The sequence below is a fragment of the Polistes dominula genome, unplaced genomic scaffold (assembly GCF_049000335.1).
Source record: "Polistes dominula isolate Pdom_NZ unplaced genomic scaffold, Pdom_raw_medaka contig_73, whole genome shotgun sequence".
Taxonomy (NCBI): Eukaryota; Metazoa; Arthropoda; class Insecta; order Hymenoptera; family Vespidae; genus Polistes; species Polistes dominula.
The window spans coordinates 1,789,187-1,803,344 of record NW_028300951.1 but is presented as its reverse complement, the minus strand read 5'-3'; the positions used below and the strand labels follow the sequence as shown (position 1 = coordinate 1,803,344).

Genomic DNA, 14,158 nt, shown 5'->3' with positions numbered 1-14,158 from the left:
GATAAAACTTTATATAATTATTATCTATTTAATAAGTAATAAATCAAATTATGCAAAATATTGTCTCGAGTGGACAAAACACCTGACACAACCGTATATATGTGTCCTATACGATAGTAATACACCGAATACATAAACACACTTTGCTTCGTATTCGGAGCACGCTTTTAGTGCTGTTAGACCACTTGTTTATCACGACGCCCTTGGGTCTACTACATATGTATATATTGTAACATATATATATATATCTATATATATATATATAAAGATATGTCGTACACCTTGTCAGCCTTATTAACTATGAAAAAGAAAAGTTGTCACTATTATTATGGACACATTGAATAGCAAATAGGAAATTTCTCTTTTCACACTATTGTACACACACCTGTTATTATTTGATTTAGTTAGTCAATAATTCAAATCAAAATAATTTCATTTCTAAAAAATATTCATTTTTCTTCTTATTCTTCTATTTTTTTTTTTTTTTTTTATCATTTCATTCTCATCGTTTTTTATATCTCTCAAAGATCATTGTATTTAGATAACATTTTTTATTTGTTTTTATTTTTACCATTTATTGGGTCAATATTTTTCAACACCTTTAATGGAATCAAATTTACATGATCAGTATTTTATGTATTGTATAATTAAATATGAATATTAAATTTTAGTATGTTTTTGTAAATATATATTTACAACTTGGATGTAATTTACAAATACTAATTATTTATTTTATATATTATATATATATATATATAAAATTCTACCTTTTTTTTATTTTAGATATATATATTATATCTACAAAATAAATAATAAATAATAAAATATTAAAAAAATAAATAATAAAATAATAAATAATAAAATACTAAAAAAAATTAATAATAAAAAATAAATAATAAATTTATATTTACATTTAATATAAACAAATAACAATTTATACACTAAACATAAATATTAATATTTCTTTAATTTCAATATATTTATAATAATAAAAAAAAAAAAAAAAAAAAAAACTAATATTGATCGTACAAAAATAAAAAAAGAGTATCAAAATCATTGATATAAAAAATATTTGACGACGAACGATACAAAAATTCATCCCCATAAAATCCTCTTGCAAAAACTTATAAACAAATAGTAAAGAAGAACAGTGAAGAAGTAGAAGTAGAAGTAGAACAAGGTGGGGTGAAGATAGGAGGGTTGTTAAAACATTTTTAGAAAAAAAAAATCAACGTTCGAAAAGGGGGTGTATGTGGTGTGTGTGTGTGTGTGTGTGTGTGTGTGTTCTTTCGTGTCGTCTTAATACGAACATTATAATCCTAATCTTTTTTTTTTCTTCTTTCTTTTTTTTTTTTTTTCTTTGCTTCTGTCTTCTTTCCATCGTATATATTTGCAATGGTTACATATCACAAACACACAACCCTCTTCTTCTTTAGGGCCCTTATCCAGGTTGATCGCATAATCTAACGGAAAACGTGCGTAGATTGACACGAACCGATAATGATAAGAACGAATGAGAACAAAATTATGGGGGTGTTTGTTTTTTTTTTTTTTTTTTTACTTCTTCAACCATTTTTTTTTTTTTTACTTCTTCAACCATTTTTTTTTTCTTACTTCTTCAACCATTTTTTTTTCTTTTACTTCTTATTTTACTTTTTTTTTCTTAAGCTTAGCTTAACAACAATCTTCCCTCTCAATCGTTTTATTTATTTTTGTTTCCCTTCTTTTTTATTTTTTTTTTTATTTTTTTCATTTTTTTTTTATCTTCTTCGTTCATTTTTCTTTTCTTCTTCTTCTTTTTCTTCTGCTGTTTTTATTTCTTTTCTTTCATTTTGTTTTTCATTTTGTTTTTTCTTTTCTTTCTTCTTTTTCTTCTTTTCTATTTTTTTTTTTTTTTCATCTTTTTCCTCTTCCTCTTTTTCTTCTGTTTTATTTTTTTTTTCAATTTGTTTTTCTTCTTCTTTTTTATTCATTTTTTTTATTCATTTTTTTTATTCATTTTTTCTTCTCCTTTTTCTTCTTCTGTTTTATTCATTTTTTATTTATTTTTTATTTATTTTTAATTTATTTTATTGACAAGAAGATTAACACAAATTTCACAAGTGAAACATTTTAATCAACAATCGTTATTTATTATTATTATTATTATTATTATTATATTTATTATACAAATTATTGTAATATTATTTAAATGATTATTTATACTTCACGAAAATATGTAAAACAAATTGAAATGGGCATCCATTTCGAAAATGAGATTTAATCGTGAATCGTTTTAAATCCTTATCTGTAGCAATTAAGAAAGTTATAACTACGATAGAGAGAGAGAGAGAGAGAGAGAGAGAGAGAGAGAGAGAGTTTAGTGTTGTTTTATAGGATTAATATCTCTACATCGAAGAAATAATATTTCTACTATTATTACTATTACTGTTATTACTATTATTACTATTATTATTATTATTATTATTACGATAATTGAAACACAACATACTGTTAAAGTATATTGATTAATTAAACGCTTTAATATCTAAAGATAAAAATACATTTTGTAAATGTTATCAAATTATTTAAGATTGAACAATACGATGGGTTTAATTAATTTTTTTAATCGATAATATTATTCAATCTTTGATGAGACGGAAATGATACATTTTTTTTTTTTTTTTACATTCGTAGGTTGTTTCAATTACAAAATAAAAAGGAGAAGAGAAAAAAAATAAAGTATCGAATGTTCCTTTTTAAAAATAGAAAACCTTCTACCTTCTCGCAAATTACAAACGCCTACTTCGTTCGTTAAACGATAATCTTTTTCTGATTATATTAAACTTTTAACTCGGGGGGAGGGGAGGGGGAGGAGGGGGAGGGGAGGGTTGAAATATCAGAGCACGAAAATGTCGTAGGAGTCATTTTTCATCCTGAAGTAGTAAGTCTCTCTCTCTCTCCCTATTTTTTTTTTTTTTTACATTGAAATAATTTTTCGATGAGTTGAGAGAGGTGGGAGAAGGTGAAGCAAGGTGAGGGAAGAAAATCAAAATGTAAAAAAAAAAAAAGAAATGGATTTTAATCAAGCACCCCTTGTATCGTTGTAACAACAACAAAAACTATATAAAAAAAAAATGTAATAGTTTCAATCAATCGAACAAGAGATGATACTAGATAACGACAGGTAGAATTTTATAATAAAATATTGGCATGTAATAGTTACATTTGATTGTCAAAAACAACACTCGTTACAATTCTGTCCTAATTCTTTCAGATAAAATAGAAATAATATCGTATTTAGATTTATTTATTTGAATTTAAATGTCACACGTAGATTTCTAACATAATATTGACATTTAATAGTTACATCTGATTGTCCAAAAAGGATTTATTATTTATAGGTTATCATCTAGGTCTTTAGATATTGTAAGTTTTCCGATAGTTGGCGCTCTATTACAATTCAATTATTTCAGATTTATATATGACATAACTAACCTTACTTTTTATATTTTTTTTAGTGTATTATTATTTTATGTATTGCATTATCATTGTGGTATTATTTTATGTGCTGTTATTTATATATTATATATATTTATTATTTATTATTTAGAGGTTATGTAGGTTTTTAGATACTTTAAGTTTTTCGATAGTTGGCGCTGTATTACAATTCAATTATTTCAGATTTATATATGACATAACTAACTTTACTTTTTATATTTTTTTTTAGTGTATTATTATTTTATGTATTGCATTATAATTGCGGTATTATTTAAAATCATAGCAAACGCGTGCTTGGAGTATCCTAGTTTTCAATAGATGGCGCTGTATTACAATTCAGTACATAGTTTCTATATAACAAAGCCACATCCTAGTAATATAATAAGTTCCATGAAGATGTAAATGGTGGTAAAGGGAAAGGATAGAAGATAATATATAAGAAGAATGTTATTTATTATAAACATTGTTATGTTTGATTTTTTAATTGTTTAACAGGCGGAGTATGACAAAGGGACACGATTCAGCGAACACTGGGATCGTTTGCAAAAGCAATTCACGTGTTGCGGTGTATCAGGGCCGAATGATTTTCGATCCTCTTTGCCAAAGACGTGTTGCGGTGGTATCACTACTACAACTATAAATATTACCGATACCACTACCACCACAACTACCTGCCAACAACCATATTCAAGTGGATGCGCGGAATCTTTGTTCAGTTGGTTGAGAGAGACTTCCGATCGTTTATTCGTATTCGGTTTTTGTGTAGTTGCATTTACTAAGCTGTGTTTCCTCGGTATATTGCGTTATGAAATACGTGAGATGATACAGAAGATTCGTATGTTACGTGAACCACCCCCACCTGCTACGACGTTTGCTCAACCACCATTTTCTCAAGTGATGTCCGAACCAACGACGAACAATGGCAGCATCGTTAGACGAACTACTTTGCCTAACGCAGTTACTCCATCTGGTATGTTATACTATTTGTTTGTTTTATTTATTTAACCCTTTACACTCGAGGACTCCGTTACAGAGACAATAGTAGAAGTAAATTCAATTTGGTTCTATTGGATTGGCAAGTAAGTGATTGTGGATTTTGTCGATAGATGGCTTTTTAAAATCTGCAATGATTTAGTTGCCAATCCAATACAACATATCAACTATGATTTTTCATATGTTATTTATTTATAATACGTGTATACGATTTGTTTTTACGATTGAAATTGTTTTGTAAGTTTGTTGATAATATGTGAAATGAAAAATATAATTTCGAGTGCAAAGAGTGAATACTTTTAACTAGTTTTAAGTACGGTAAACCTCCATTTTGAAAGTGCGCGCCGCTGTGTGTCGCTACAATCGACCGATGACGAGTTTTGAGATTAAAATTGCTCATTTTGAAAATAAAATGAACTAAATTGAAACTCTTTCTTATTTAATCTTGAAATTTGAGAATATGTTTACATAAAATTACAATTTTAATTGCAAATGGTGACTACTTTTTGACGCATGACAACTATACTAGTCAAACTCATGTCAGTTAACTGATAAAATCCAAAGAATTGAGAGAGAGAAAAAAATATGAAGAAACACGTTTGAATAAAAATGAACGATAGAAATTAAAGAGACGATAATAATAATCCTAGATAAAAATTTCATATCAACTATCCCCAACTACCAACCCCTTTTTTTTTTCTAAACGAATCCTTTTCATGGAATTAGAGTTTCGTAAAAAAGAAATAAAAACAAAAAAAACGTAGACAGAGAAGAAATCGCTTTTTGTTTTATATTCAATAACTCGTAATAATAATGAGTGACCTATCATTAGGTATATATATGGTGTACAAAAAAAAACAAACAAAAAAGATACAAAGTAAAGATAGAAGAAGATTAAAGAATTTTTCTTCAAAGAAAAAAACCTAATGTATATTATCCCTATCACAATCTATATATATATAAGAAAAAGGTTTATAAAAAGAAAAAGTTGATAAAATTATTCTCAAGTAAAGTTTTTCAAACATTAAAAAGAGTATAGAGTCGAGAGTTTATGGTTAGTTGTTTAATTTCTAACAACGATCCTTCGTTGTCATAGTTGACTCGTGTCAAACGTATTGTTCTTACCTACCTACCAACACACACACACACACACAAGTAGTAAGAAAGTTTTCTTACACACACACACATATATATATACCCATATATACAATATTATAATACATGTAAAAAAAGAATCTTCATTCGTGTACAACCGTCGTTTTTAATTCAACGTTAAAGTGATTTAATAAACGACCCAAGTGAAATGAAACAATTTCAATGCGGAAGTTATTAGATTTGTTTTCTTTTATACGTGTGTTAGTAGTAACACGTACACGTTAATAGTAGAAGATGATAACACACGGTTAAAATACACGTGTGCATAAACGTGTTATAACTGGAGTTTACGAACGTTTTAAAAGGGGAAGTGTGGGGGAAGGAAGAAGGTTCGATGAACCCCGTAGGAAACTAAAATAAGACTTCAAATCGATAATCGCGAAAAGAGCAACGAAATTTCTTTAACGTGACTGACTGGGAGGGGGTAGGAGACAGGAGTAGGGGGAATAGGAAGTGGAAGGGATGAATAGAATATTTTATTTGTTTTTTCGTAAACGTTTTTAGATCGTGGGAATATGAACTTTCGAGAATAGTGGATGATGAATTTTTGAAAATGGTGGAAAATGAATTGTTTTTTTTTTTTTTTATTCTAATGGGGGAAAAAATGTCCATGTGAAAATATTTCTAGTAGAAAAACTACATTTAGTTAATGCAATTATTTTCAACGACAATGTTTTTTAAAATCGTTTATACGTTTATAAAAATTATTATTAATAATTAATATATAATATTAATAAATAAATTAATAAATATAATTATTTATATTATTATAAATTATTATTTATATAGTACTATATATAATATATATATATATAGTATATTTGTATATATTATTCAAAATATATATTATAAATTATAAATAATAATTAATAAATAAAATAATATATATTAATAAATTATTATATATATATATATATATATATATAATTTAATCGTGATTGATAAAATTAAACAAACAAAAATCTATATTAATTAATAACAATTATTAGGGAAATTTTAGAATAATAAAATTCGAGCCATTAAATAAAATAATAGGAATGTTTTTAATTATATTTTTAACCAGATAAAATATATATATGTATGTATGTATGGTTAATATTTAAATATAGATAGATAGAATTAATTAAATAAAAAATTACAGTTATTTGCAAAAGTTTTTCTAAACGTTGTCGTATTTTCTACGAGAACTTACAAACCGGACTTTATTATCGATCCGATTTGATTCGGTGGTGGTGGGTGGTGTTGATGGTGGGTGGTGGATAACACACTGTTAACGTGTGTTAGAAAGAGAAAAAAATGGTATTTATAAATACCGTTGTGTATGTGTGTGTGTTTTATTTCTTTTTTTTTTTTCTTTTCGTTGCAATCATATTTAAATATTATTATTATTATTCCATTCGTGATGATAAAATTCAAATTCGAAAGCAAAAAAAAAAAAAAAAAAAAAATAATGAAATCGCGATCGATAAAATTAAACAAAAAAGAAAATCTATATTAATATTGTTAAGAGTTAAATTATTCAATTAAATTATTATATATATATATATATATATATAGGAAAATTTAAGAATATAATATAATATTAAAAATATCCGATATTAATAAAGTTATTTTATTCGTGTGTGTGTGTGTGTTATATTTTCATTCTTTTTTTTTTCTTATTTAAAATTAAAATATTCAAACTAAATTTCTACACAAATTCAGATCATTGTAGGGTTGTGTATACTTTTCGCATAACTTTAGCCTAATTCAATCTAGTCTATCAGGATTATATATATATATATATGTGTAGTAGATTCTTATCACCTTTAACAAGTATCATTTAAATTCAAATTCAAATTAGATAAAAAAAAAAAAAAAGAAAAACTTTACAAGTCTCGAGTGGAATAAACAAGGAATAATAAAATAAAAAAGATGTTCGCAATCGTTAAGTACAATTTGTTCTTTTTTTGGTTGCATTTACAATTTTTGGAAACACATTTTTCAAACGCAATTCTATTAAAATAAAAATCAAAAAAAGAAAAAAAGAAAAAGAATGCAAGTAAACTTAAACACTATTGAAGATAAGAAAAATATTTATTTTAGTCTATTCTTTGATAATTGTTATTATGTCTTTATATTCTGCATTCTCTATCGAAAAGTCTAGTATCCTTTAGGGATAATACATACCTACCTACAAGTAATGCTTATTCAACGAGGACGTGACTCGAGTGGTTCGACTACTACTTAGGGTTCAAATCGTTATTTCGATGGTACTATACATAGATACATACATATATATATATATATATATATATATATATATATATATGAGCCAAATTGAACGTTGGAGCAAAAATTTATATAATATTCATAACAACAAAATTCTATTGAAATTATATCAGTATTATTATTATTATTATATTAATAATAATATTATAATATTTAAATTTATTATATATAATATATATATATATATATATATATATATATATATATATATATATATATATATATATATAGAGTATTTAATTATTTTAATTATTAATTTAATATATTAATTATTTAATTTTAATTATATATTTTAATTAAAAAAATTACTTTTAATTTAATATATATTTACTTTATACCACGTATTATTTAATTAAATAAATTGTCTTTTATTTATTGTGATTAGAGTGTTCTAAATATGTTGTTTAAAAAAAAGATAATAAAATACATTTATTATACATATTTCATATATAGACACTTATATAGTATATACTTTATAGATTTTATTTTGAACTAATTTATGAAGTAAATATCCACTTACATATTTTAATTAATACACTAAACACTCGTTTAAAAAATATTAAATCTATAACACATACTTGTATGTATATATACATATATGTATGTATATATAGAATATAGTAAATTTGACTAGGACTACTGCAATATCCGATATGTTGACGTTAGATTGATTCATCCTATCAAGTTACAGGAACTTCTTTTGCACAGGGCAATAAATCTGTCAATCAATGTCTGATTTCACTTTTATACTTCTATATGTATAATCTCTAACTTTGATTAATACATACATACATACATACATACATATATACATATATAGAACGAAATAAATCAAAGAACAATTCGATTAACGAATAAAGTAATTTCAGATATCAAAGTCACGAATGATAGTAAGTTTTACTATTAAAAACCTAACATAGTATGTAAATACATTTCAACGAGTATATATATATATGTATATATGTATAATATATACGTTCGTTCACAAAAATTATTTTAAAAAAGTAATAAAAAAAAAGATCTCTTATATAAATGTTGAACTCTAATAAAGATCATTGATTAGTACTTATTATATTTTACCGAATAAATATATATATAGTATAAGTATAATATACTATATATAGTATATAGTAATATATAATAAGTATAAATACAATATACTATATATTATATAGTATAGTATAAGTACAATATACTATATATATAATATAGTATAGTATAAGTTCAATATACTATATGTATTATACTATAGTATAAGTACAATATACTGTATATAGTATATAGTAATATATATATAAGTATAAATACAATATACTATATATAATATATTATAGTATAAAAGTTCAATATACTATATATAATATAGTATAGTATAAGTTCAATATACTATATGTAATATACTATAGTATAAGTGTACAATATACTATATATAATATAGTATAGTATAAGTTCAATATACTATATGTAATATACTATAGTATAAATACAATATACTGTATATAGTATATAGTAATATATATATAAGTATAAATACAATATACTATATAATATATAGTATAGTATGTTCAAAATACTATATATAATATAGTGTAGTATAAAACAGTTGAATATACTTTATATAATATATAGTATAGTATAAGTACAATATACTACATATAGGATAAGTACTAAATACATATATAGTATAAATACAATATACCATACATAGTACACTATAAGTAATATACAATATATAATAATACAATACACTACAATACAGCAATATACTATACACACAATATACAATATACTATATACAATATAAGTACCACATATATGAATATATATAGTATAAGGTATCATACACATATGTACTTATATATATACATAGATTATCTTTTGTAGTAGAACGTTAAGAGAATCCTTCGTAAGTTGTAAATTACAAAAGGGATAGACGTTTAAAAGGTAACTAAAATTAAAGCTAACCTAAGTTTCATTCTCACCGGTTTTAAAACAGGAGCATAGCGTGACGGGAAGCAACTGGAATTGAGTCAAACTAATCTACCAGTATGCCTACTATTCTACTTTGCTTACCTTATCCCTTATTTCTTATCAGATTCAAATGAAATTTTCGTTATTGCAGATATATTACTTAACCAAAAGAGACCTAAGAGGTCGTTAGGTTGTAGAGATGGAGGAATTTCTAATGATAAAAACTAAAATTCATGTAATTACATTTAATTAACTAAAAAAACGTAAGGTGACGAAGACTAATTTGATTAGATCAGTGATTATTTTTATCCGATTAAACGTGAATTCTTTTTTTTTCTTTTTAACAGTTAAGTTGAGCTTTATCATCAAAGAAAATCGTTCCCTTTAACGATTTCGAATTAATCGACGAATACGTAAGTCAGTTGTCGTTGATTACGAAGCCTAACCTATGCTTACTTACATCAGATATATATATATATATATACTTAAGAAAGTTACGAGGTAAATTCAATCATTAAAATTAATCGTTTTATATTTTTTTCAAGGATTTGAAAGTAAAATAAAACTATTTTATTGAACTAAATCATTTTCATTCTCGAGAGTATAATTTTGAAAATAATAATTAAAACTATTACGAGAGTCACGTGTGTATGACAAAAGTGAGGTTATAAAAAAGAAAAGAAGATTCCTCAACGATTCTAACCCTTTTACATTTAGTTTCGATAAAAAATCAAATAAAAAAAAAATAAAAAAACAGAACGTGAACTCGTTCGTGTTTATTTGAAACCCTGTAATAAAAAAAAAAAAACATTTATACATATATATATATATATATATATATATATATATATATATATATATATATTATTATTATACTATAGAAAGGAAGAAGAAAAAAACCTAAAAAAAAAAAATAATAAAAAGAAACAAAGTAGAACAACGTTGCGTGTTCAAAGGTAGTTAACATCCAACCACTATAAGCGTGCGTTCAACCGGTTTCTACGAACTATTTTCTCCTTGTAAAATAAAAAAAAAATAAAAAGGGAGACAACCGATGTAAGAATAAGGATATACCCTTTAAAAAAAAAACACAAAAAAAAAATAGTCCTCAAAGTAATGTAAGTTGGTTAATAGGTGTACCTATTACCTACATAAAAGATATCTTCTTACCTAACAACCCTCACAACCCTTACAACCATTTAATCCTTCAACCCTTTAACCCTTTAACCTGCCCCCACACACGTGCACGACAAAGTATGTATAAAGTTTATTTATGAGTTAGGCAAAACGCCATCTGTGAATTTCATATATCCTTGAAGAAGAAAACGTTTGTTTTAGAAATAATTGAATCTCGTATATTATTCGTTCACCTAATTAATCCGACAACACAACAATAGTGTTTATAACTTTGACTTTCTAAAACGGAAGTCGTAAAGATGCAAATATCATCGTCACAAACCGCCTCCCGCCCGCCCGCCCCCCACCTCCACCCCGCAGCTTATGGCGGGCCAGCTGTTTAAACTGAAACTAACCTAAAACTTGAAACTACGACAAATAATTATTTTCACAACGTTGTACTGAGCAAACTTTTATACCCTTCTAACTTCTAACTACTTACCCTCCCCCCCACTCTTCTATCTGCATTCTAACCTCACTTTTTCTCCTTTATGAGGTTACGACTCGTTTTTTTCTTTCTTTTTTGTTTTCTATTTTTCTTTTTCTTTTTTTCTTTATTCGCGTAAAACTTACTTCTTTTTTTTTACGGTTTTTCAATTATTTCGAATTTGATCATTGACTTTTCTTTCTTCTTCTTCTTCTTCTTCTTCTTCTTCTTCTTCTTTGGTTAAATAAATAAAAAAAGAAATTTCCAAGGTTAATTACAACGAATGGAGAAGAAAGACTTGAAGTAATTTTTATCCTGAAATGCGTGTGTGTGTGTGTGTGTGTGTGTGTGTGTAGTAGGGATGATAATAAAGTAAAAAAAAAAAGAAAAAGAAAGCTTTCGGTACTTCGAGAATTGTTAAATTAAACTTAATAAAAAAAAAAAATAAATAAATAAAAATAAAAGTAAAAGAGCTTTTTACTTTTTTTTTTTTTTTTTTCTTCCAAAGTTTCGACTTAATTCGCTTGGGAGAGTATAGAAATCGTTGGTAGTAGAAAGATAAGGAAAGTGGTGAGGGGTTGAAGATGAGGATGAAGAGGGGGATGATATTTATTAAACTTTCTACACTTTCCTCATTTTATTTGAGATAAAAAATAAAATTAAAAAAACATTAAAAAGAACTTCGCTGTTGTGTTACTCACAAACACACACTTTTAGCATTTTCGTAATATTATTATTCGTAATATTTATGAGAGAAGTAAAAAAAAAAAAAAAAAAAAAAGAAAGAGAAAAAGAAAGATGAAATCATTCAAATAAAAAACAAAAAAAAATAAAGTTAAAAAATTGTTAAGTTTGTAAATTTTTCTATTAATCCATTACCAACTAAAATACCAAAATGTAACAAATAAAAAAACTAACTGGAATATTATAATATATTATACTATTGTATTAATATTATATTATTTTATTATTATTTATATTATATAATTTATATTATTTATATTATATATTATTTATTATTATTTATTATATTATTATATTATATTATTATATAGTATAGTATTATATTATATAATATATGTATATATAGTACAATTATATATTAGAAATAGTATAATATTACTATATAGTATAATACTATATAAAAATATTAGAATTTTTAATAAAAATAATAATAATAATAATTTAATAAAAATATTAATACATATTTTTATTATTAATATTATATAGTAAATTTTACTATATATTATATTATATAATTTACTATATATTATATTACTATATATTATACTATATTGGGATCTCTGGCAGAGGCGTGCGCGTAGCAATTCGACCTATCTACTCTAATTTTGAATTTAGCCACCAGATTGCGTATTCAAGTGCTAGAGATCCCACGTGACTTAGCAGTTCGACCTGTCTACTCTAATTTTGAATTTAGCCACCAGATAGCGTAATTAAGTGCTAGAGATCCCAACATGTTAGTATTATACTATATAATAATATTAATATTATTATACAGTATAATATTGAAAATGCGTCCCAAAAAAAAGGCCATTGGCAGATAGTAATGAATTAAAAAAAAATTTCGATAACGTCGTTGGTACCCTATTAAAAATGTGATTGGATATTAAACGTAATAAAAGGTTTGAACTAAAGCAATAGAAAATAAAAAATAACAAGTGGGGAGAATGTAGAAGAGGAGGGGGAAGAAGAGGAGTGTCTTTGGGATTGGAAGAGTGGGAGAGGGGGAAGAGTTGCAAAGGAAGATAGGTGAACTAACGGGGGTGGAAGATGTCTTCGTTTGAAAGCAACCCTCGACAGATGACAAAGAAATATTCTACGGCTTCTAACGAGATACTATTCTCTCTTTCTTTATCTCTCTCTCTCTTTCTCTAAATGAGCAAAAAAAATAGAAAAAGATAGAATTATCTACAAGATAATCCTTCAAACGCAGCAGCAGCAGCAGCAGCAGCAGCACAAACTCTCTTTCTCTTTCTCTACGCCACGTTTATATATTTTCCCTATATTAAACGGCCTAGAAATGTCAGTAAAATGAACATTAGTTTAGTTATTCTAGATTGAAATATATATATATATATATATATATATATATATATATATATAAACGATGAGAAAAATAGAAAAAAAAAAAGGAAAATAACAAATAAAATGTCAAATATATAATAATGTCTATTTCTAATTATTTCTTTTTCTTCTTTTGTTACGATTAAACTAATTAGAGTTAATTTTATATTAATTATATAAAATATATTAAATATAATTAATATAATCTTATATTATTATAATTATATAAAATATCATTTATCTATAATATAGATAATTAATATTATTAATTATATATATGTATTTATATAATTAATTTATTATTTATTTTAATTTATTATATAATTATATAAAATATATTTAATATAATTAATTAAAATTAATTTTCAATATAATATTTATTTATTATATATTTTTTATTGTATTTAATATATATTTTATACAAAATATATTATAAATATAATTAATTATGTCGGGGGGTGGGGGGCCTTCGGGATAAACACCCTAAAGGGATACACCTGAAACTACTTCTATAAATATAATTAATTAGAATTAATTTTACAATTTGTTTAATTATTTAATTTAATTATTATTAAAATTTAATTTTATTATTTAAATTAT

At 24.6% G+C, this 14,158-nt stretch overlaps 2 protein-coding genes across 4 annotated transcripts in view; one reads left to right on the top strand and one right to left on the bottom strand.

The window, feature by feature from the left end:
* Positions 1-14,158, bottom strand: part of LOC107070071 (uncharacterized) — a 61,946-nt gene that overhangs the window by 28,850 nt on the left and 18,938 nt on the right. The gene's annotated exons all lie outside the window — the stretch shown is intronic.
* LOC107070072 (uncharacterized) overlaps positions 1-14,158 on the top strand; it is a 46,980-nt gene that overhangs the window by 24,091 nt on the left and 8,731 nt on the right. For both annotated transcript variants that reach the window (XM_089171994.1, XM_089171993.1), the window contains one exon: positions 3,976-4,450. In XM_089171994.1, coding sequence (XP_089028120.1) covers positions 3,976-4,450 — 475 coding nt within the window. The remainder of the gene's footprint in view (positions 1-3,975; positions 4,451-14,158) is intronic.